This window comes from Rattus norvegicus, chromosome 6 (genome assembly GCF_036323735.1).
Source record: "Rattus norvegicus strain BN/NHsdMcwi chromosome 6, GRCr8, whole genome shotgun sequence".
Classification (NCBI taxonomy): Eukaryota; Metazoa; Chordata; class Mammalia; order Rodentia; family Muridae; genus Rattus; species Rattus norvegicus.
In genome coordinates, this window is record NC_086024.1 from 53986916 (window position 1) to 54010640 (window position 23725).

General features: G+C 40.1%; 1 protein-coding gene across 2 annotated transcripts in view; it reads left to right on the plus strand.

Annotated features, from left to right (window-relative positions):
* The window catches only part of Cog5 (component of oligomeric golgi complex 5), a 297903-nt gene that overhangs the window by 16949 nt on the left and 257229 nt on the right, over positions 1–23725 (plus strand). For both annotated transcript variants that reach the window (XM_039078121.2, NM_001398787.1), the window contains exon 6: positions 15980–16100. In XM_039078121.2, coding sequence (XP_038934049.1) covers positions 15980–16100 — 121 coding nt within the window. The remainder of the gene's footprint in view (positions 1–15979; positions 16101–23725) is intronic.

Genomic DNA, 23725 nt, shown 5'->3' on the forward strand with positions numbered 1-23725 from the left:
TTGCAGTTCAGTCTCCGTAAGCTTGTGTCAGCTTCTGTGAGCACCTGTGAGCCCAGGTTAGTAGATTCTGTAGGGTTTCTTGTGGTATCCTGGACTCTTCTGGCTCCTACAATCATTCCTCTCCCTCCTCCACAGGATTCCCCAAGCTCCTCCTAGTGTTTGGCTGTGGGTCTCTGCCTCTCTTCCCATCAGTTGCTGGATGAAGCCTCTCTGATGACCGTTATGCTAGGCATCAATCTATGAATATAGCAGAATATCATTAGAATCATTTCATTGACTTTTTTTTTTCCTTTTTTGCCAGTCATGATTGGTTCTAGCCTAGGTCCTAGGTCTCTGGGCTATCCAACTTCTGGGTCATGTCCTTCCAAGTAGTGTTGGGTGGATTACCTCTCATGGCATGGGTCTCAAGATGGACCAGTTGGCCACTTCCTCATGTTCTGTGCCGTATTTACCCCAGCACATCTTGTAGGCAGGACAAATTGTAGGTTAAAGGTTTTGTGGCTGGATTGGTGTTCTAATCCCTCCATTGGAAGTCTTACCTAGTTACAGGAGATGACCAGTTCAGGCTCCATATCCCCATTGCTAGGAGTCTTAGCTCACCCTCATAGATTCCTGGCAGTTTCTGTTATCTTAGATTTCTAGCTTGTCCCAGAAATGCCTCCTCTCCTGATTTCAGTTGCCTTTCCCAGTACTCTCTCCCTCTTTCCTTCTGCCACCTGATCCCTCCTGTTCCCATCCCCTTTCTCCAATCATGAGTCCTCCAACCCCCAGCCACCTGAGATGTCTATTCTAGCTCCCCTTTACAGTGACATTCATGCATCCCCTCCACCCTTTCCTCTTGAGTTCTCCTTGTTACCTAGCCTCTCTGCCTCTGTGGATCGTAGCATGGTTATCCTTTACTTTAAGGTTAATGATCCACTTATAAGTGGGTATATACCATGTTTCTCTTTCTGGGTTTAGATTACCTCACTCAGGATGAGCTTTTCTAATTCCACCCACTTTGCTGCAAATTTCATGATGATGTTGTTTTTTTGCAGCTGAGTAATAGTCCAATGTGTAAATGCACCACATTTTCTTTATCCACTCTTCAGGTGGAGAATATCTAGATTGTTTCCAGCTTCTGGCTATTACAAATAAAGCTGCTATGAGCATAGTTGAGAAGTGTCTTTGTGGTAGTGTGGAGTGTACTTTGGGAATATGCCGAAGAAAGTATAGCTGGGTCTTGGAGCAGATCAATTCCCAGTTTTCAAGGGAACTGCCATATTGATTTTCAAAGTGGCTGTATAAGTTTATGCTTCCACTAGCAAAGGAGGAGTGTTCCCCTTGTCCCACAACCTTGCCAGCGCGAGCTGCCACTTGTGTTTTTATCTTACCCATTCTGACAGGCATGAGATGGAGTATCAGAGTTGTTTTTATTTGTATTTCTCTGATAGCTAAGGATGTTGGACATTTCTTTGTTTCTCAGCCATTTGAGATTCTTCTGTTGATAATTCTGTTTAGGTCTGTACTCTACTTTTAATTGAATTATTTGGGTGTTTTTTTGTTTTTGTTTTTGTTTTTTTTGCTATCTGGTTTCTTGAGTTATTTATATATTTTGGACATTAGTCTTCAATCAGGTGTGGAGTTGGTAAAAATACTTTCCATTCCAAAGGCTGGCACTTTGTCCAGTTAACAGTGTCCTTTGCCTTATAGAGCTTTTTGGTTTCATGAGGGCCCATTTATTAATAGCCTGGGCTATTGGTGCTCTGTTCAGGAAGTTGTCCCCTGAACCTATGAGTTCAAAGCTATTCTGTACTTTCTCTTCTGTGAGGTTCACTGTATCCGGCTTTATGTTGAAATCTTTGATGCACTTGGGCTTGGGTTTTGTGCAGGTTGGCAAATATGTATTTATTTGTATGCTTCTACTTGCCTACATCCAGTTAGACCAGCACCATTCTTTTTTACCGTTGTATAATTTTGTTTTCTTTGTGAAAAATCAAGTGTCCAATGTGTATGGCTTTGTTCAATTCTATTGATGAATCTGTCTATTTGTATATGAATAGCATGCAGTTTTTATTACTATTGCTCTATGGTAAAACTTGAAATCAGGGATGGTGATTCCTCTGGATGGTCTTTTATTGTACAGTGTGTTTTCAGCTATCTGGGGGCTTTTTCTTCTTTTTCCTTTCCTTTTTCTTTTTTTGGTTTTGTTTATGAGTATTCTTTCAAGGTCTGTAAAGAATTGTGTTGGAATTTTGATTGGACTTGTGTTGAATCTGTAGATTGCTTTTGGTAAGATGACCAGTTTTGCTATGTTAATCCTAGTGATTCATGAGCATGCGAGATCTTTCCATATTCTGATATCTTCTCTGAATTATTTCAAGACTTGAAAATCATGTCATACTGGTCTTTAAATTGCTAGGTTACACCAAGGTATTTTATATTATTTGTTGCTGTTGTGAAGGATGTTGTTTTCTTGATTTTTGTTCTCAGCCTGTGTATCGTTGTATATAGGAGGGGTATTGATTTTTTTTAGCTAATTTTATGCCTAGCTACTTTGCTGAAGTTGTTAATCAGCTGTAGGAGTTCCGTGGTAGAATTTTGGGGGTTGTTTATATATACTATCATATCATTTGTCAGTAGGGATACTTTGACTTCCTCCTTTCCCAGTTTGTATTCCCTGGATCTCCTTTAGTTGCCTTTTGGTTCTACTTGAAACTTCAAGTACTATATTGAGTAGATATTGAGGGAGTGGGCAGCCTTGCCTTATCCCTGGTTTTTTGTGGAATTGCTTTAAGTTGTTCTCCATGTAATTTGATGATGGCTATTGACTTGCTGTTTCTTGCCTTTGTTCTGCTTAGATATATCCCTGGTATCACTGATCTAAGAGTTTTATCATTAAGTGGTGGTGGATTTTTGTTTTGTTTTTATTAAATTATTTATTTATTTATACACTCCAGATTTTATTCCCCTCCCAGTGCAATCCCCCCCGCCCAACTGTTCCGCATCCCATCCCCTCCGCCTCCCCCTCGGGCTCCCCTGCCCGTGTCTCCACAGGATGTCCCCACCCCTCCCACCCCACCAGACCTCTAAACTTCCTGGGGCCTCCAGTCTCTTGAGGGTAGGTGCATCTTCTCTGACTGAACCCAGGCCCAGGAGTCCTCTGCTGTACATGTGTTGGGGGCCACATCTCGGCCGGTGTGTGCTGCCTGGTTGGTGATTCAGTATCTGAGAGATCTCAGGAGTTCATGTTAATTTCAATTTCTGGTCTTCCTACAGGGTTGTCCTCCTCCTCAGCTTCCACTAGCTTTTCCCTAATTCAACCAGAGGGGTCAGCAGCTTTTGTTCATTGGTTAGGTGCACATATCTGCATCTGACTCTTTCAGCTGCTTGGGTCTTTTGGAGGACGGTCATGATAGGTCCCTTTTTGTGAACACCCCATAGTCTCAGTAATGATGTGAGGTCTTGGGGCCTCTCCTTGAGCTGGATCCCACTTTCGGCCTGTCGCTGGACCTTCTTTTCCTCAGACTCTTCTCCATTTCCATCCCTGCATTTCTTTCAGACAGGAAGAATTATGGGTCAGAGCTTTGACTGTGGGATAGCAACCCGACTCAACCACTCCCACCTCCCTGCCCTGGCATTCCCCAATACTGTGGCATCGAGCCTTCATAGCACCAAGGGACTCTTTTCCCACTGATGTCCGACAAGGCCATCTGCTATATATGTTGCTGGAGCCATGAGTGACTCCATGTGTACTCTTTAGAGGGTGGTTTAGTCCCTGGGAGCTCTGGGGTATCTGGTTGGTTGATACTATTGTTCTTCCTATGGGGTTGCAAACCCCTTCAGCTCCTTCAGGCCTTTTTCTAACACCTCCATTGGGGACCCCATTCTTAGTCCAGTGGTTGGCTGCAAGCATCTGCCTCTGTATTTGTCAAGTTCTGGCAGAGTCTCTTTAGACAGCTATATCAGGCTCCTGTCAGCAAGCATTTTTTGGCATCCACAATAGTATCTGAGTTTGATATCTGTATACGGGATGCATCCCCAGGTGGGATAGTCTCTGAATGTCCTTTCGTCTAGTTTCTGCTCCACATGTTGTCTCCATATTTCCTCCCTTGAGTATTTTGTTCTCCGTTATAAGAAGGACTGAAGCATCTGCACTTTGGTCTTCCTTCTTCTTGAGCTTCATGTGGTCTTTGAATTGTATCTTGGGTATTTTGAGCTTTTGGGTTAATATCCACTTATCAGTGAGTGCATACCATTGTGTTCTTTTATGATTGGGTTACCTCACTCAGGATGATATTTTCTAATTCCATTCATTTGCCTAAGAATTTCATGAAGTCATTGTTTTTAATAGCTGAGCAGTATTCTTCATAGAGTTAGAAAGAGCAATTTGCAAATTCATTTGGAATAACAAAACACCCAGGATAGTCCATACACATACAGCCACCAAACTCAGACCATATTGCTGATGCTAAGAAGTGCATGCTGACAGGAAACTGATATAGCTGTCTCCTGAGAGGCTCTGCCAGAGTCTGACAAATACAGATGTGGATACTCTTAGACAAAATTGAATGGGGTCCCCAATGGATGAGTTAGAGAAAGAATTGAAAGAGCTGAAGGGGTTTGCAACCCCATAGGAAGAGCAACAATATCAACCAAGAGCTTCCAGGGACTAAACCAGCATCCAAAGACTATACATGGACAGACCCATGGCTCCAGCTGCATATGTAGCAGAGGATGGCCTTGTTGGGCATCAATAGAAGGAGAAGCCCTTGGTCCTGCCAAGGCTCGATGCCCCAGTGCAGGGAAATGTCAGGGCTGGGACTCCAAGTACAGCATCACATTAGGGAAGCCTCAGTAACATGTGATATGGCAGACAGGAGGAAAGAATACTTATTGGATACAGAAGCTGCCTTACCTATCATAACCCAACTCATCGGCCATTTGCCCGATGCCAACTGCCCAGTGGCAGACACGGGTGAGCAGCCTAAGGGAAGATGATTTCCTGCTGGGTAGGAATCTCCTTAACGAGCTGGGTATTTCTATCTCCCTGAAGGAAGAACAGAGGTATGTTTCTAAGGAGCCAGAGCAGAGTGTCACCTATCAGCTTTCCTTAGTACTCATGACACAGGACTTCAACATGTCCCAGAAAACATAAAAGATTCCAATGGATGGCTCCACACTCCTGTGCATGCAGGCTGTACAAATAGGATTCAGTGAATTAAAAAAAAATATTTTCAACAGGACAGGAATGTACAAAGGGTATCTGTTAGTCAGGTCTAAGGAAGAGAAGGGGAAGTTAGGGGGATGTAATCAGGATACATTGTACGCATGTGTTGAATCACTGAAGAGTAACATCAATAGAAGAAGACATTCAACATCAACCAGACCTCTACCCCTTCATGAGCAAGCATACTTATTCACCTGTATACACCACAGGCACAACAAATTTTCACACTTATAAAACAATATGAAAAATAAAGAAAAAGACATGAGACCACCATCCCCTGAACTCCATATTCTGGCCCATAACCATCTGCTTTACCAGAGGCCAGCACAATTTGTTCTAGGGTCCCCAGCTCTGCCAACAGCCTCCTAGTGTACCCCATGCCTGGGTCTTCATATTCCAGAACGTAACTCAGGCTTTATCAGAGGCACCAATACTAGGAAACACAGAGACCAAGCAGGTACCCAGAACCCCAGAGGTAATGTTGGCATCCAATACCCCAGAGGTCACACAGGTCACAAAAAACGAAGCAGAGATATCTTAGATATCAACATTTTTTTTTCTTTTCTTCTTTCTTTTTTTCGGAGCTGGGGACCGAACCCAGGGCCTTGTGCTTGCTAGGCAAGCGCTTTACCACTGAGCTAAATCCCCAACCCGAAGCAGAGATATCTTACTTGACCTAAAAACTCACTGGTAACTAGAACCCCAGTTTGCTCAGGACAGAAGATCAGAGAATAAAAAGAAACCAAGGGAAAATACAACTAAAAAGCCGCCAACAAAAATAGACTCAGAAATCGTCACCTAAACCTCTAACACCCCTACAGATGACTAGAGGCCAGTGTAAGAGCACAGTCAACAACAGCCAAGGCAATAAATACAGCTCCACCACAGCCCAGCTATTCTATTACAGCGAGACCTGGATATTCCAGCACAGCTGAAGCACATAAACATGACCTTAAATCCAATTTCAGGATGACAGAGGCCCTGTAGAGAAAAAATCCCTTAAAAAATACAAGAAAATACAAACAAGCAGGAGAAGGCAATGAATAATGCTTTTCAGAATTAGAAATGGGAATAGAAGCCATGAAGAAAACACAAACTAAAGCATCCAAGAGATGAAAATCTAGGTAAGTGAGTAGAAACTACAGACACAAGCATCACCACCAGAATACATGAGGTGGAAGAGAGAATCTCAGGTGTAGTAGATATGTACAATAGAAAAAAAGTGATCCATCAGTCAAAGAAAATGTTAAGATCTTTTCCCAATCTGTCAGTTGCCGTTTTGTCCTAATGACAATGTCCTGTGCCTTACAGAAGCTTTGCAATTTTATGAGGACCCATTTGTCAATTCTTGATCTTAGAGCATAAGCCATTGGTGTACTGTTCAGGAAATTTTCCTCTGTGCCCATGTGTTCAAGGCTCTTCCCTACTTTCTCTTATATTAATTTGAGTGTATCTCGTTTTATGTGGAGGTCTTTGATCCACTTGGACTTGAGCTTTGTGCAGGGCAATAAGAATGGATCGATCTGCATTCTTCTACATGCTGACCTCCAGTTGAACCAGCACCATTTATTGAAAATGCCGTCCTTTTTCCACTGGATGGTTTTAGCTCCTTTATCCTTTATCAAAGATCAAGTGACCATAGGTGTATGGGTTAATTTCTGGGTCTTCAATTCTATTTCACTGATCTACCTGCCTGTCTCTGTACCAATACCATGCAGTTTTTTTTTTATCACTATTGCTCTGTAATACTGCTTGAGGTCAGGGATGGTGATTCCCCCAGAAATTCTTTTATTACTGAGAATAGTTTTCACTATCCTGGGTGTTTTGTTATTCCAAATGAATTTGCAAATTGCTCTTTCTAACTCTATGAAGAATTGAGTTGGAATTTTGATGGGGATTGCATTGAATCTGTAGATCGCTTTTGGCAAAATGGCCATTTTTACAATATTAATCCTGCTAATCCATTAGCATGGGAGGTCTTTCCATCTTTTGAGATCTTCAATTTCTTTCTTCAGAGACTTGAAGTTCTTGTCATACATATCTTTCACTTGCTTGGTTAGAGTCACACCAAGGCATTTTATATTATTTGTGACTATTGTGAAGGTTGTCATTTCCCTAATCTCTTTGTCAGCCTGTTTATCCTTTGAGTAGAGGCAGACTACTGATTTGTTTTGAGTTAATTTTATATCCAGCCACTTTGCTGATGTTGTTTATCAGCTGTATGAGTTCTGTGGTGGAATATTTGGGGTCACTTAATTATGTTATTATATCATCTGCAAATCATGATATTTTGACTTCTTTCTTTCCAATTTGTGTCCCTTAGACCTTCTTTTGTTGTCTGATTGCTTTGGCTAGGACTTTGAGTACTAAATTGAATCAGTAGGGAGAGAGTGCGCAGCCTTGTCTATGCCCTGATTTTAGTGGGATTGCTTCCAGTTTCTCTCCATTTAAGCTGATGTTGGATACTGGTTTGCTGTATATTGATTTTACTATTATGGACCTTGTATTCTTGATCTTTCCAAGATTTTTATCATGAAGGGGTGTTGTATTTTGTCAAATACTTTCTCAGCATCTAATGAGATGATGATGTGTTTTTTTTTTTTTTCCTTTGAGTTCGGTTACATAGTGGATTACGTTGATGGATTTCCATATATTGAACCATCCCTGCATCCCTGAGATGAAGCCTACTTGATCTTGATGGGTGATCGTTTTGATATGTGCTTGGATTCAGTTTGTGAGAATTTATTGAGTATTTCTGCATGGATATTCATAAGGGAAAGAGATACCCACACATCGATAGTTCCCATTCAGTTCCAGAATTAGGCACAAACCACACCCAAATATATGTCTTCACAGAGATCCATTGTTAAGTGGGGAAGAACAGTTAGTGAGGCTGCTTTCTGACTCAGCTAGAAACCCGGCAGCAAGTGACCTTGCTTGTGTGATTTTTAAGAATAGAAAAAGGGAGGTTTCTGTCTGAATTGGTTAGAATGCAGTAATATATTTGCCTTACATGAACAGTGGGCAAGAGAATTGAGAGGTAAGTGAGGAGATAGAGGAGAAGGGCGAAGGCAAAGGGACCAAGGGAGAGAGTGCAGGGGTGTTTGTCCTGGAGGGTCAAAGGACTGCTTCTTAGGGAAGAGGCAGACGTGGCACATAGGAGAATGGCAATTTATAAAGGTACAAGGGGTAATTCCACATTAGGATGAGGTGTTTAATTGTTCCCTGAGTGTGTTAATTAGGTCATCCAAAGGAATCATTTGATTGCTATACTTCAATACTTTGATAGCTGAACCTTGGCAGTCTACCTCAGCAGGAAGAAGTGGCCAAATAAGGGAATGGACCTTGGCAACTAACTTTGAGAATGTAATCTAATAATTTTTAGCAAGGTAGATGAAATGGGGAGAAGAGCAAGGTCTGCCAGGGGCATGACCGCCATGATCAAGCTGGCCAGAGCCCCTTCAGAATCCATTATGGATTCATGAAAAGCCACCAAAATTTTCCTGAAATTGAACCCTGTCTGCCACTGTAAAGGGGGAATATATCCTGGTACTGTCTTCATCTCCATTCAATGTATCCTGTAATGAGAACAGATTTCCTTGATTGGGTTTTGTTGACTGTTTCCTGACCTCAGTCTGTTTGACTGAGTATCCTCTGAGATTGGCTAGATGGATAGTCTGGAGGGCAGAGAGGAAAAGGTACTTATTTCCTGTGGGAATAGTCAGGAGAGGGAAGGAGAGGAGGGAAAGAGTCTGGAGAGAGCCAATGGGAGGTAGTGAGGAGATAGTAGGTAGTCCCATTGGCTTCTGTGTCTTTGTAGTAGGTGTGGCAGACGTACAGGAAGTTTGTTGACAAGGTATTGTGTGGGGATGGGAGTTACTCAGTATATCTGGTAGTCATACAGACCTAGAAGCAGTTCCTCAGTTTCCAGTCTGGATGTCAGAGCCTGGACATAGGAGATTTTCCACTACTCTCCCTCCATTAGAGAGCAGATAGAGCTAGAGAATTACAGTTTAAAGACCTATCTTCAGTGGTCTTGGCGTCTTCATTTGTATTGATGCTGGGTAGTAGTGCTAAGGGAAATCAACTTCTTAAGATACTATAAATTAAATTGTTCCCAGTTAGAAATTGGGTACCCAAGTAGAAGGTTCTTTGTAAAATTGGTAATATTTCCCTAAACATGAGAAAGAATAAAGGACATGTCTAATGGCCAGAAAAAGAAAAGAAACAGATATGTTTCAGAGTGCATGTCAGTACATTTACACACTCTGGGATGCCTAAGAGAGAGTGATGATTGAATGAGACAGATAGCTGTAGATCACTGTGAGGGAGGAAGGGAAGTAGTTAAAGGGGCTTGAGAAGCCTGCACATCAAACCAAGCCTCAATAATGCCTATGCTAGGGAAGTTTGTCTTAGCAATGTGTTGCCCTTTAAATTCTTCTGTGACCTGCGGGTCTTCCTGAGCTGAGGTTTTTAATCATTTTTACTCTGTTTACTGTGTTTACATTTTAAACACTGCGGAAACTGATGTTCTTGTTTAACCTGTCTCTTCCTTGAGTTCCAAGTTAGTTTAAGTGTATGTGGTATAGGAAAGCAAGAAGGAAATAGCTATGAGGCATTTTTGCCTTGAGAATAAAATTCCTATGATTATGTCGCCAATTAGAAGAAAGTATCTTTTTATACCTTTCTCTCCTGCCCACACTTCCATTTCAGTCTCTTCCCAGAAAGCCTTTTCTTCCCTAAAGTAGAAGATTCTGGCTTCATCTATATACATGAATACTTCAGTTGAATTTAATTATCACCCCAAGGATTATCTTTATCTTAATTCATTTTAGTAATATTGTTTTCTTATGAATTGCTTTAGTTTTTTCAGAAAAAGTTTGAAGAGCTTATAATCTTTTACATTGAGCATTTAAATTTTAAAGAATCAATGAAAATTTAAGGTTTTAAACTTTCAACATTCCTATGTTTTTAAAACTATCTGTTTGTTTTAAAATATATAATCAAGTTTATTGATAGGATTCCTTCATAAATTTTAAAAATAATTTTGAGTTACTTATTTCAGTTTTAAAAATTTAAAATCCTATATGTTTTGGCTTTTAAATCTTATTTTTAATTTTAAAAGTATATACAAATATTTTTCTTTTAGTTGATATTATCAAATTATTTCTACTTTTTTTTTTTTTTTTTTGAGTGAAGGCTCACAGAGCCCAAGTTGACCTGAGCCTACTCTGTAGCTGATTCTACCCTCGAATTCCTCCAGCCTGCACTTCTCACTGTTGCCCCTGGCCTTGTGCATTCTGGGCAAGCTGTCTACCAACTGTGTTGTCTCTCTAGCTCTATTTACCTTCATTTGCTATAGGGTATGAATTTACCTTACTGGCTTTATAACTGTTCTCTGAGCAAGTGAATGGATCATGAAGGGAATGAGAACTGTCAAGCTCTGTAAACGATCTAGTAGCATATGGAGCAATTAGGACAGGAAGCCACGAAAAACCCATGCTGATGTGAGACTTGGTGCTAGTTTGAGGCTTATTTTTTTTGTTTATTTTTGAGATTAGAATTTAAGTACAACGTTTCTCCCTTGCGTTTCCTTTCTCCAAGCCTTCCATATACCCCTGACTGCTTACCTTCAAATTAATGGCCTCTTTTTTCATTGTTATTGCATGCATTTATGTATTCTTATGTGCATACATATTCCTAAATGTCACCTGCTGTGTCCAGATAATGTCACATATGAATGTTTTTGGGGCTGGCCATTTGGCACTGGGCAACCAATTGGTGTGCTTTTCTCTGGGGAAGACCACCTCTCCTGCTCCCAGTTTTCCTCATTTGTTTTTTGAGATAGGGTTTTTCTCTGTATCCCGGCTATCCTGGAACTTACTCTCTAAACCAGGTTAGCTTCAAACTCACAGAGATCTGCCTGCCTTTGCCTCCTAAGTGCTGGGAATAAAGACGTGCGCTATCAAGATGATGGTACAGGTTGATTTTATTCTAGTTCCACCTATTTGCCTGCAAATTCCATGATGTCATTTTTTTAAACAGTGGAGTAATACTTCATTGCGTAAGTGTGTCCCGTTTTGTTTAATTATCCTTCAGCTGAAGGACATCTCGGTTGCTTCCAATTTCTGGCTATTATGAATAAAGTTGTTATGCTTATGGTTGGGCAAGTGTTTTTGTGTGAGAAGGGAGCAATCTTTGGGCATATGCCCAAGAATAACATAGCTGGGTCTTGAGGTAGATTGATTACCAATTGTCTAAGGAACTGCCATATTGATTTTCAGTGTGACTGTACAAGTTAGCATTCCCACCAGCAATGGAGGAGTGTTCCCCTTGCTCCACATCCTCCCCAACCTGTGCTGTCACTTGAGCCATTCTGACTTGATCTTAGCCATTCTGACTGTGTGAGGTGGAATCTCAGGGTTGTTTTGATTTGCATATTCCTGATGGTTAAGGATGTTGAACATTTCTTTAAATGTTTCTCAGCCATTTGAGTTTCCTCTTTTGATAATTATCTGTTTATGTATATACCTCATTTTTAAATTGGGAGTATTTGGGTTTTTTTGATGTCTAGTTCTTGATGTCTAGTTTGTAAAGACTTGTAATAAGCATAGAATTGAGTTTAAAAAGGACTATAAAGTATAGGAATTAACTATACGGTTTGTTAAAGAAATAGAATTTAACTGGGAAAGATGTGATGATGGGACATACAAAATTTAGGCACATTCAGTACTCACTCTTCATATGGTATGAATGCCTTTGTAATTAGATACTGCTTTTTGTATGTTGTGTAACCAAACAAAGTAATTATTTTATGTTATTCTAAACGTATTATTTCCTGTGTCCTTAAGAGCCACAGCGTTCAATGTCTAAGATAAAAGATACAAGATGGAAGATAGGTTAAGCACTGTGTACTTTTGGTCCTGAATTGAATTGGAAAGTATCAGTATGAAGTTGAGATATTTTAACTTAATTTTAAAATATCATAAGCCTTATATATGTACATTTTGTATGCATGTATATGCACAATTTTAATCTGAGAATGTTTTATTTGTATTCTAGAATGAATCAAATGAATATTTATGCCATATTTTAGTTCTGACATTTGCTGCCCATGTCTATGAGAAAAGTTCAGCAGTGAGCAAGCCTAGTTCCAGAATGATCCTGACATTCTGCTTCTTCTTAAAAGAAACAAAGGTCTCTTTGAGAAATCTTTGATTCTAGTTTGGAGGAAGGAAATAAATAAAATATATAAAATGATCTTGAAATATTTACACCAGACACCATAACTTCCAGGTCTGTGACAAAGGAGCTTCAGAGCCAATTCAGAAATATTTTTGGGGACCAGTTATTTCACCTTAACCCAAACTGTAGATCATGAGTGAGGAAGCTCTTGGATTTAGGTAGACTGGTAGAGTTGCTCACTCTTAGAGGTTTTAACTGGCCAAAGTGTTCCATTTGGGCATCAATACGGATTAAAGCTACAGTGAAACCAGAGTCTCTCATGATGGTTAAATACATATTTTCATAATGGAAAAGGTAACCCCACAAAATTGACAATGTCCCCTCTCCACCAGCCATCATTAGCGGATGTTAAGAAACCTGCCTTTTTGGAATTTCATTTCATTTTGGAGGGGAGGGAGAGGTTGATTTATTTCAGAAACAAATCCATGGATAAAGATAACAAAGTTTATTGATTGATTTTGGTCGTAGATGCTGCAATAGAAGGAGAAATCACCAAAATGCTAAGCTGTCAGTTTTCTGAAGGAGCAGATGGCTATAGCCTCTCAGGCTGGACTGACCCCAAGCTAGCTCACTCCAGTTACTTTATCCAACCACCATACAAGATTAACTGGATGGGGCTGGGAAAGGTTCCAGATGCTAAAGTTATCTTGCCCTTTGCTGCTCATCAGAGCAGACAACCCACACCAATCTCAGTCCCTTTTACTATGGCTGCCATAATCAACAGTAAGAACTCCAGGTTTGCCAGGAGTGTCTCAGGACCAAGGTCAGTGCAGCTGCAAGCTCTCACACAGCACCAAGGACAGACCTTCCAGAGAGAGACCTTCTTCAAGGTTCAAATGGTCTCATAACAATTTCTCAGCCTCTACTGATTGACCCAAACATAGCAAAGGGTTTGCTAAAACATTCCACTCAAAGCGAGACTGAGGTTTTGTTATACTCTTCAGTACAGAAGTTATGGCCATAAAAGAGACTCAGGTTTCTCTCAGGTGAAGTAAAGAGATGAATAGTGATGTGGCGGAGTATGGTGGCTGACATTCTGTTTTTCTGTGTGCTGGTTCTAAGTGCATTTAGCTGTAAGTCTGTAAGTGCAGATTAGAGTGGTTTATGATTGTGAAAGTCTAAAATACAAGGATAGGAAAGTGATTTTAGGGAATGATGTGTTGGGAATTGGTGAAAATTAATGGCTTTTAGGTTAGCTAGGGCTTGTTGAATGAGGATTTTTATTAATGCTATTGGAAAATTTAACTAATCTGTAAGTGGATAGGGACCAAAGTTTATTTAAAAAGGGCTGAGTATTGAAAACTACTTTTAAGAAGATAAATATTTTATCGAGAGACCATTGTGCAAATTTGTATGTGATAAGAATTGTCTTGAGGCAGTCCTTGCAGGAATGGAGCTTGCTATGTAGTGGGCAGTGAGTAAGGTGATTAAGAAGGAAGCGGTAGACTGGAACTTGAAGCTTACGTTTGAAGGCACTCCCTTTACAGGGCAGGACTGAGTGATTTTTTTTTGACGGATAGTTTTAGGTGATTTAGAGTAATGCTTGGTATTTCTCCCTGTGAAGTATTTAGTGTCTCAGAATGGTTGTGAAAGAGTCTAGATTCCACATTGTTCATCAAAACATGCCAGTTCTGCCTGGCTCTGGGCAGTCCTAGGTGGTAGGAATTTCTTCCTGGAACCCTAGCGCTTGAAAGGTAGAGGTGGGGCTTGAAGAAGTGCAGCAAGCCTGTGTTACACAGCGAGCTTCAGCTCAGGCGGCCCTGCTACCATCCTCAAAACTAATACATACATTAAAAAGAAAGCAAACCAATTTTCTCAACCGAGGAACTGGTAATCGTGGTTATTTTCGTTGTTTAGCTGAGAGCATAGTTATGAAGGTGGTTTTTCAGCATTGCTTTTTATGTTCTAAATTTTATATTTTGCTTTTATTGTATTTTAGAAAGTATCATTTAATTAAACGATGGAGTTTCAAACTGGCTGTTGTGGTGCATGCCTTAATCCCAGCACTTGAGAAGCAGAAGATAGGTAGATTTCTTTGAGTTTCAGGCCAACCTGGTCTGCTTAGCAAGTATCAGGCCAGCCAGAGCTACATAGTGAGATCTTGTCTCCTATAAATTAAATAAATAAATAATGATAGATAGGTTCAATATTTAATTTCTAGGTGAAAATTCTTATTTATTATGTAGTTACTATGAGAAGCAGTTAAGCAAATCTGTTTACTATTTGAGTGCCTCTGACTGTATGTTTTATGTGTGTATTCTATGTGAGTGGATGAGTATGGCTGGGATGGCTGTAGTAGTATGTTTTATATTTACTGATAAAAGACTGTTATACCTAGATGTTTAGTGATGTTTTCTTGGAGCTTTTAATTTTTTGCATATATATATGGAGATATGTGCACATGTATATATGTGCATATGAGGCTAGAGGTGTCGAGTGCCTTTCTCAATCCCTTTCCACCATATTTTCTTGAGATAGGATCTTACTGTCCTTGGAGCTCAACCCTTTAGAAAGAACCAGAGATCCCTAGGAACCCCTCTGACTCCAGTTACTTCCACAGTGCTGGTACCCAGATTTTTATGAGTTGATGGTGTTCGGGGGATCAAGACTGAGGCCTTCAAGTTGTGTGCCAAGCATTTAACAGAGTTATTTTCCCTAGCCCCTGGAGTTTTTACTTTTTAGCAATATACTTAGGGTTTTCCTTAGTAAAAAGCCCTTGCTTTTCATGTAGCCTTGGGTCTCTTCAAAGATGGTAGAGTTGAGCAGCATAGATAATGATCATCTGTGTTTGTTATCACTGTGGAGGCCGGAGGAGAGTATTGCCCTGCTCTTCTCAAAGCAATGTTCTGCATGCACACACATTTGAATTTTTTTTTTTTTTAAAAACCACAGTTACATTTGGGAAAGAAAAAGAACTAGAAAATGACATAAAAGTTAGTAATAGCTTTTTCATTTTTTTATTTAACAAATATTCTTTTTTATAATTTATTGATAAAGCCTATTAGGAAAGTCCAAGCAGATAAAGATAATTTATCCTTTAAGGATTAGTGAAATTGAGAGTTTTAAAGGGTATTCCCTTAGACATTGAGGCAAGAGAAACTAGAGTGTTTGCATAGTAGGAAGACAAGCACAGCCAAGTCATCGTCTGGGGATGTCAACAACCAGAATCGATGCATGGTCATCGCTCTACAGATTATCGTCTAAGTGCATAGAAACATGGTCTTAGCGTTGGGACTTTTTGAACCTTTGCATTTGACAATGGCTGGTCACCGGTCTAGGGCAGGGTTAGAATCTTCGACCTCATAGTATCTCAGTCTCAAATTGAATCCACTGGGATAAGTTGGGGTTTATTATAAAGGTTAAATATGGACTTGTGGATGTTCTTCCTAAATATATGTAATTACTTGGGGTACCCAGTGGGAAACAAAAGCTGTACAAATCTTTTCACATCCAGAAAGACCGGAAAGCTTCACAACGCACTTCATAGAGCTACTGGACTTTCTTAATACTGTGTTTCTTGAATAGGTTGCCTGTGATTTGCTTCGGAGAATAATTCGCATCTTATATCTCAGTAAGAGACTCCAGGGACAACTGCAAGGAGGAAGTAGGGAGATAACAAAAGCTGCTCAGAGTCTCAATGAACTTGGTGAGTCCTTTCGTGATTAAACATTGGCAGAAGTTTGACAGTTTAGCTTGGTTGATTTGCTGACATTTGTTATCACTATCAACAAGTACTACTAGTTTTATTTTAAAATGGCTGTTTATAACATTGTAATAATCAATGTTCCTCTTCAGAAAGGGTGGGTAAAATTAGACTTTTTGAAAGTGCTGTTTGCTTTAGAAATGATCATACAGTAAAATTGGCTTTTGTGATGAATAGGTGTGTATAAATTTTAACAAGGAAAAGTTTGAGTAATTGTGACCGTAATCATGATACAAAACCCTTTGACCACTCTTGGAAACAGGCTTATCATTACTTGATGAGGGGACTCCCTTCCTGCTGACCTGGCAGCCACCATCAGTTTTCTATCATTATAGTTTTGTCCAGCAATACTGACACATATGTGGAGTCATAAACTCCATAACCTTTTGAGTCTGGCTTCTCGTCCCCAGCTTTTAATACCTTTGAGAGTTTTTCAAATTGTTGGGTATATTACAGTATATATCTTCTGTGCTGTCAATGGGGATTGTCTTTTGAGTCACTGGTTGAAGGACAATTTGAGTTCTTTTTAGCTTTTAGTGATTATGAATAGAGTGGTTTGTAAATACTTCTGTGTAGGTTTTGTTGAGATTTCTTTGGAGGAAATATTCAGAAGAAAGGCTATTTATTAGGTGATAAATCCCATGTTGATGTGATGTCTAGATGTCTTTAGTCATTTATTTCTTGGATATTTAAAACAGGTTTTTGAAATTCAAGGGTTTAGAGTTATGGTTTTGTTGGCTAACAAGCTTTAAGTTCCATAGTTTTTCAGGGGAAAGTAGGAATAGCCAGTGAGTACAGATAGAAGCCAACGCCTGGGTTCTGAGCAGACTTTGTGGGTTTCTTGTTGTCATTGGGTACCCAGTAATTTTTAAGAAGTGATATTTAGTCTTTTATAGATTCAGGTCTTTGATTATGTATATCTTAAATATTGTCGGTTTGCTTACCCTTGATGGCATGGTTATGCCAAAGGAACATGAGAAAAATGTGTTTGACATGTTCTGAGTTTTCCTGGTATTGATATTTCAATTGCAAAGTCTTGTTTAATGCAGTGGTTCTCAAGCTGTGAGTCGTGATTCCTTTGGGGCCACAGCTCAGATATTTACATTATAATTCATAACAGCAAAATTACAGTTATTAAGTCATAAGGAAATAATTTTATGGTTGGGAGTCACCACGACATGAGAACTGTATTAAAGGGCTATGGGAAGGTTGAGAATCACTGCTATAGTGTTTATATCATATTTTCATATATGATCATGTACATGATCATATATTTTCATATATATGACCAAAGAAATAACTTTCCAAATCATGCTTTAACATTTCATTTGTGTGATACTTAAATATAGACATTGGTTAGGCTCATCATGATAAATGCTATTTATTTTGCTGGAATATATTATACCAAAGTTAATTTTGTAAGCAGTGAGTAATATTTGAGTTTTTTTTTAAAGATTCATTTTTTTATTTTAAAAATTTAAAATTCATTCTTATGTATATCACCTGGTTGGTTTTTATTTGGACTCAGGTTATATACACATACATGTCTATGTATGTAATGATAATCAAAGAAATAGGAGATATCAATTTGAAAATTGGGGGAGCATGGTAGGAGAATGAGGGAGGGTAAATGGGAGGTCTGGAGGGAGGAAAGAAAAGGAAAATGATGCAATTCTATTTCAATGAAACCAATGAAAAATTTTGAACTTTTAGGCTAATATCCACTTTTCAGTGAGTGCATACCATGTGTGTTCTTTTATGACTGGGTTACCTCACTCAGGATGATCCATTTGCCTAAGAATTTCAGGAAGTCATTTTTTTTCTTTCTTTCTTTTTTTTTTATTAACTTGAGTATTTCTTATTTACATTTCGAATGTTATTCCCTTTCCCGGTTTCCAGGCAAATATCCCCCTAATCCCTCCGCTCCCCTTCTTTATGGGTGTTCCCCTCCCCACCCTCTCCCCATTGCCGCCCTCCCCCCAACAATCACGTTCACTGGGGGTTCAGTCTTAGCAGGACCAAGGGCTTCCTCTTACACTGGTGATCTTACTAGGATATTCATTGCTACCTATGAGGTCAGAGTCCAGGGTCAGTCCATGTATAGTCTTTAGGTAGTGGCTTAGTCACTGGAAGCTCTAGTTGCTTGGCATTGTTGTTCATAAGGGGTCTCGAGCCCCTTCAAGCTCTTCCAGTTCTTTCTCTGATTCCTTCAACGGGGGTCCTATTCTCAGTTCAGTGGTTTGCTGCTGGCATTCGCCTCTGTATTTGCTGTATTCTGGCAGTGTCTCTCAGGAGAGATCTACATCCGGCTCCTGTCGGCCTGCACTTCTTTGCTTCATCCATCTTGTCTAATTGGGTGGCTGTAAATGTATGGGCCACATGAGGGGCAGGCTCTGAATGGGTGTTCCTTCAGTCTCTGTTTTAATCTTTGCCTCTCTATTCCCTGCCAAGGGTATTCTTGTTCCCCCTTTTAAAGAAGGAGTGAAGCATTCACATTTTGATCATCCGTCTTGAAGTTTCATGTGTTCTAGCATCTAAGGTAATTCAAGCATTTGGGCTAATAGCCACTTATCAATGAGTGCATGCCATGTGTGTTTTTCTGTGATTGGGTTACCTCAGTCAGGATGATATTTTCCAGTTCCAACCATTTGTCTATGAATTTCATAAAGGCATTGTTTTTGATAGCTGAGTAATATTCCATTGTGTAGATGAGCCACATTTTCTGTATTCATTCCTCTGTTGAAGGGCATCTGGGTTCTTTCCAGCTTCTGGCTATTATAAATAAGGCTGCGATGAACATAGTGGAGCACGTGTCTTTTTTATATGTTGGGGTACCCTGTGGGTATATGCCCAAGAGAGGTATAGCTGGATCCTCAGGTAGTTCAATGTCCAGTTTTCTGAGGAACCTCCAGACTGATTTCCAGAATGGTTGTACCAGTCTGCAATCCCACCAACAATGGAGGAGTGTTCCTCTTTCTCCACATCCTCGCCAGCATTTGTTGTCACCTGAGTTTTTGATCTTAGCCATTCTCACTGGTGTGAGGTGAAATCTCAGGGTTGTTTTGATTTGCATTTCCCTTATGACTAAAGATGTTGAACATTTCTTTAGGTGTTTCTCAGCCATTAGGCATTCCTCAGCTGTGAATTGTTTGTTTAGCTCTGAACCCCATTTTTTTTTTAAATTTAGAGAATACTTTATTAGTTTTTGTAATCAAACCCACATAGATAAGACCTTACATATTTAATACAGTGTGTTACCCCTGTACAAATGGAAAAAACTTAAGTTCAACATTTCTAGACCAATATGGCTGTTAATTTCTGTACAGTGCCAACTCAACACAGTAAACGGGGATACACTTTTCCAAAGTTGACAGCACAGCTAAAGTTTCAAAAAATTCAAATTATATATCTGTATATATATATTTATATTTATATAAAAAGACCAATAATAGCAGTGTGTTATGCATCAACAGCAACAACAGCTTTTCCAGGTTCTGCAGTCATCTGAACAAAACTGTAGAGACATCCAGCACACTCCATTAAAAAAAAAAAAAAGTAAAAAACCAAAACCCGAGAAAACAGCACAGTTCTGTTACTCTTGTGGTACCTGGCACCATTTTTTTTTTAAATTAGCTTCTCAATCATCATCTGGAAAGAAAACATTCTGAGCAACATCATTAAAAACAGCTCTGATAAAGCACGGTCACTACTACGTATCATAAAGCAGGTACAAGCTATTTTACATCCACAGAGGTATGATACAGTACTGTCCTACATCTATAATACTAGAGGATACAATTTAAAAGGCATTATTTGAGACTTGATTCTACTTTTCCAGCAGAGGGCCCAAAGGATGGTGTGACACAGCTTTGTAAAGAAACATACTCTAGACAGGATTTCCTTTCACTAGTGGCACAGTTCTAAGGATTCATTCTCTCCATGAATGTCAGCTAAAACCGTTATTAAAAAAATGAAATATCCCTAGAACAAAACCTATAACCACCGGATTCACATGAAGATGACCTGGTGGAGACAAGCTGGACCTCACCTTACCAACAAGCTATCAAATCTGTTATGTTTAAACAGTGAGACCTCCAAGGAAGGAGATGCCAAGTAGTGCTTCAAAGCTTCGGACCACAATCAAACACGGCATCCTTTTCAACAGAAGCAGAAGCTCATCTGAATATGCTCAAGGATGCTGACATCAACATTTAATCATCTCCTCACTCATCCAGGAAGAAGGGGAGATCAGTTACTACTGTACTTTATTGTGTTCAACCAAATCACCATGTTACAAAAATAGCAAGCTGCCATAATAAAAAATAAGGCTCCTCTATCCAGCACCAGATAGCATCATTTTACTTTCAAGCCTAGAAATTGCACACTTGTATATAAACCAACCGAAGATGAGGATTGAGAGTTCATCTTGGTGGATTTTTCCTTTGATGAATATGAAGTGTCCTTCCTTATCTTTTTTGATGACTTTTAATTGAAAATTGATTTTATTTGATATTAGAATGGCTACTCCAGCTTGCTTCTTCTGACCATTTGCTTGGAAAGTTGTTTTCCAGCCTTTCACTCTGAGGTAGTGTCTGTCTTTGTCTCTGAGGTGTGTTTCCTGTAGGCAGCAGAATGCAGGGTCCTCATTGCGTATCCAGTTTGTTAATTTATGTCTTTTTATTGGGGAGTTGAGGCCATTGATGTTGAGAGATATTAAGGAATAGTGATTATTGCTTCCTGTTATATTCATATTTGGATGTGAGGTTATGTTTGTGTGCTTTTCTTCTCTTTGTTTTGTTGCCAAGATGATTAGTTTCTTGCTTCTTCTAGGGTATAGCTTGCCTCCTTATGTTGGGCTTTACCCTTTATTATCCTTTGTAGTGCTGGATTTGTAGAAAGATATTGTGTAAATTTGGTTTTGTCATGGAATATCTTGGTTTCTCCATCTATGTTAATTGAGAGTTTTGCAGGATACAGTAACCTGGGCTGGCATTTGTGTTCTCTTAGGGTCTGTATGACATCTGTCCAGGATCTTCTGGCCTTCATAGTTTCTGGCGAAAAGTCTGGTGTGATTCTGATAGGTCTGCCTTTATATGTTACTTGACCTTTTTCCCTTACTGCTTTTAATATTCTTTCTTTATTTTGTGCATTTGGTGTTTTGACCATTATGTGACGGGAGGTGTTTCTTTTCTGGTCCAATCTATTTGGAGTTCTGTAGGCTTCTTGTATGCCTATGGGTATCTCTTTTTTAGGTTAGGGAAGTTTTCTTCTATGATTTTGTTGAAGATATTTACTGGTCCTTTGAGCTGGGAGTCTTCACTCTCTTCTATACCTATTATCCTTAGGTTTGATCTTCTCATTGAGTCCTGGATTTCCTGTATGTTTTGGACCAGTAGCTTTTTCTGCTTTACATTATCTTTGACAGTTGAGTCAATGATTTCTATGGAATCTTCTGCTCCCGAGATTCTCTCTTCCATCTCTTGTATTCTGTTGGTGAAGCTTGTATCTACAGCACCTTGTCTTTTCTTTTGATTTTCTATGTCCAGGGTTGTTTCCATGTGTTCTGTCTTGATTGCTTCTATTTCCATTTTTAATTCCTTCAACTGTTTGATTGTGTTTTCCTGGAATTCTTTCAGGGATTTTTGCAATTCCTCTCTGTAGGCTTCTACTTGTTCTCTAAGGGAGTTCTTTATGTCTTTCTTGAAGTCCTCCAGCATCATGATCAAATATGATTTTGAAACTAGATCTTGCTTTTCTGGTGTGTTTGGATATTCCGTGTTTGCTTTGGTGGGAGAATTGGTCTCCGATGATGCCATGTAGTCTTGGTTTCTGTTGCTTGGGTTCCTGCGCTTGCCTCTCGCCATCAGATTATCTCTAGTGTTACTTTGTTCTGCTATTTCTGACAGTGGCTAGACTGTCCTATAAGCCTGTGTGTCAGGAGTGCTGTAGACCTGTTTTCCTGTTTTCTTTCAGCCAGTTATGGGGACAGAGTGTTCTGCTTTCGGGCGTGTAGTTTTTCCTTTCTACAGGTCTTCAGCTGTTCCTGTGGGCCTGTGTCTTGAGTTCACCAGGCAGGTTTCTTGCAGGGGAAAAGTTGGTCCTACCTGCGGTTCCGAGGCTCAAGTGTGCTCGTGGGGTACTGCCTTAGTCCTCTCCGCGGCGGCAGCAACCGGGAAGATCTGCGCCGCTCTTTCCGGGAGCCTCCGTGCACCAGGGTTCCAGATGGAGTTTGGTGTTTTCCTCTGGCGTCTGGATGTGCACAGAGTGCAGTCTCTTCTGGTTTCCCAGGCGTGTCTGCCTCTCTGAAGGTTTAGCTCTCCCTCCCACGGGATTTGGGTGCAGAGAACTGTTTATCCGGTCTGTTTCCTTCAGGTTCCGGCGGTGTCTCAGGCGCAGGGGTCCTGCCGCTCCTGGGCCCTCCCCTACGGGAACCCAGAGGCCTTATACAGTTGCCTCTTGGGCCAGGGATGTGGGCAGGGGTGGGCAGTGTTGGTGGTCTCCTCCGCTCTGCAGCCTCAGGAGTGCCCACCTGATCAGGCAGTGAGGTCTCTCTCCCACGGGGTTTGGGAGCAGAGAGCTGCTGCGGGCCGGGATCCACGGGTGTGAACCCCATTTTTTAATAGGGTTATTTGACTCCCTGTAGTCTAACTTCTTGAGTTCTTTGTATATTTTGGATGTAAGCCCTCTATCTATTGTAAGATTGGTAAAGATCTTTTCCCAATCTGTTGGTTGCCGTTTTGTCCTAACCACAGTGTCCTTTGCCTTATAGAAGCTTTGCAGTTTTATGAGATCCCATTTGTCGATTCTTGATCTTAGAGCATAAGCCATTGGTGTTTTGTTCAGGAAACTTTTTCCAGTGCCCATGTGTTCGAGATGCTGCCCTAGTTTTTCTTCTATTAGTTTGAGTGTATCTGGTTTGATGTGGAGGTCCTTGATCCTCTTGGACTTAAGCTTTGTACAGGGTGATAAGCATGGATTGATTTGCATTCTTCTACATGTTGACCTCCAGTTGAACCAGCACCATTTGGTGAAAATGCTGTCTTTTTTCCATTGAATGGTTTTGGCTCCTTTGTCAAAAATCAGGTGCCCATAGGTGTGTGGGTTCATTTCTGGGTCTTCAATTCTGTTCCATTGGTCTATCTGTTTGTCTCTGTACCAATACCATGCAGTTTTTATCACTATTGCTCTGTAATATTGCTTGAGTTCAGGGATAGTGATTCCCCCTGAAGTCCTTTTATTGTTGAGAATAGTTTTAGCTATCCTGGGTTTTAGCTAAGTAGTACTCCACTGTGTAGATGTACCACATTTTCTGTATCCATTCCTCTGTTGAAGGACATCTGGGTTCTTTACAGCTTCTGGCTATTATAAATAAGGCTGCTATGAACATAGTGGAGCATGTATCCTTGTTATATGTTGGAGCATCTTTTGGGTGTATGCCCAGGAGTGGTATAGTTGAGACCTCAGGTAGTACTATGTCCAGTTTTCTAAGGAACCTCCAGACTGATTTCCAGAGTGGTGGTACCACACAATAATGGAGGCATGTTTGTCTTTCTCCATATCTTCACCAG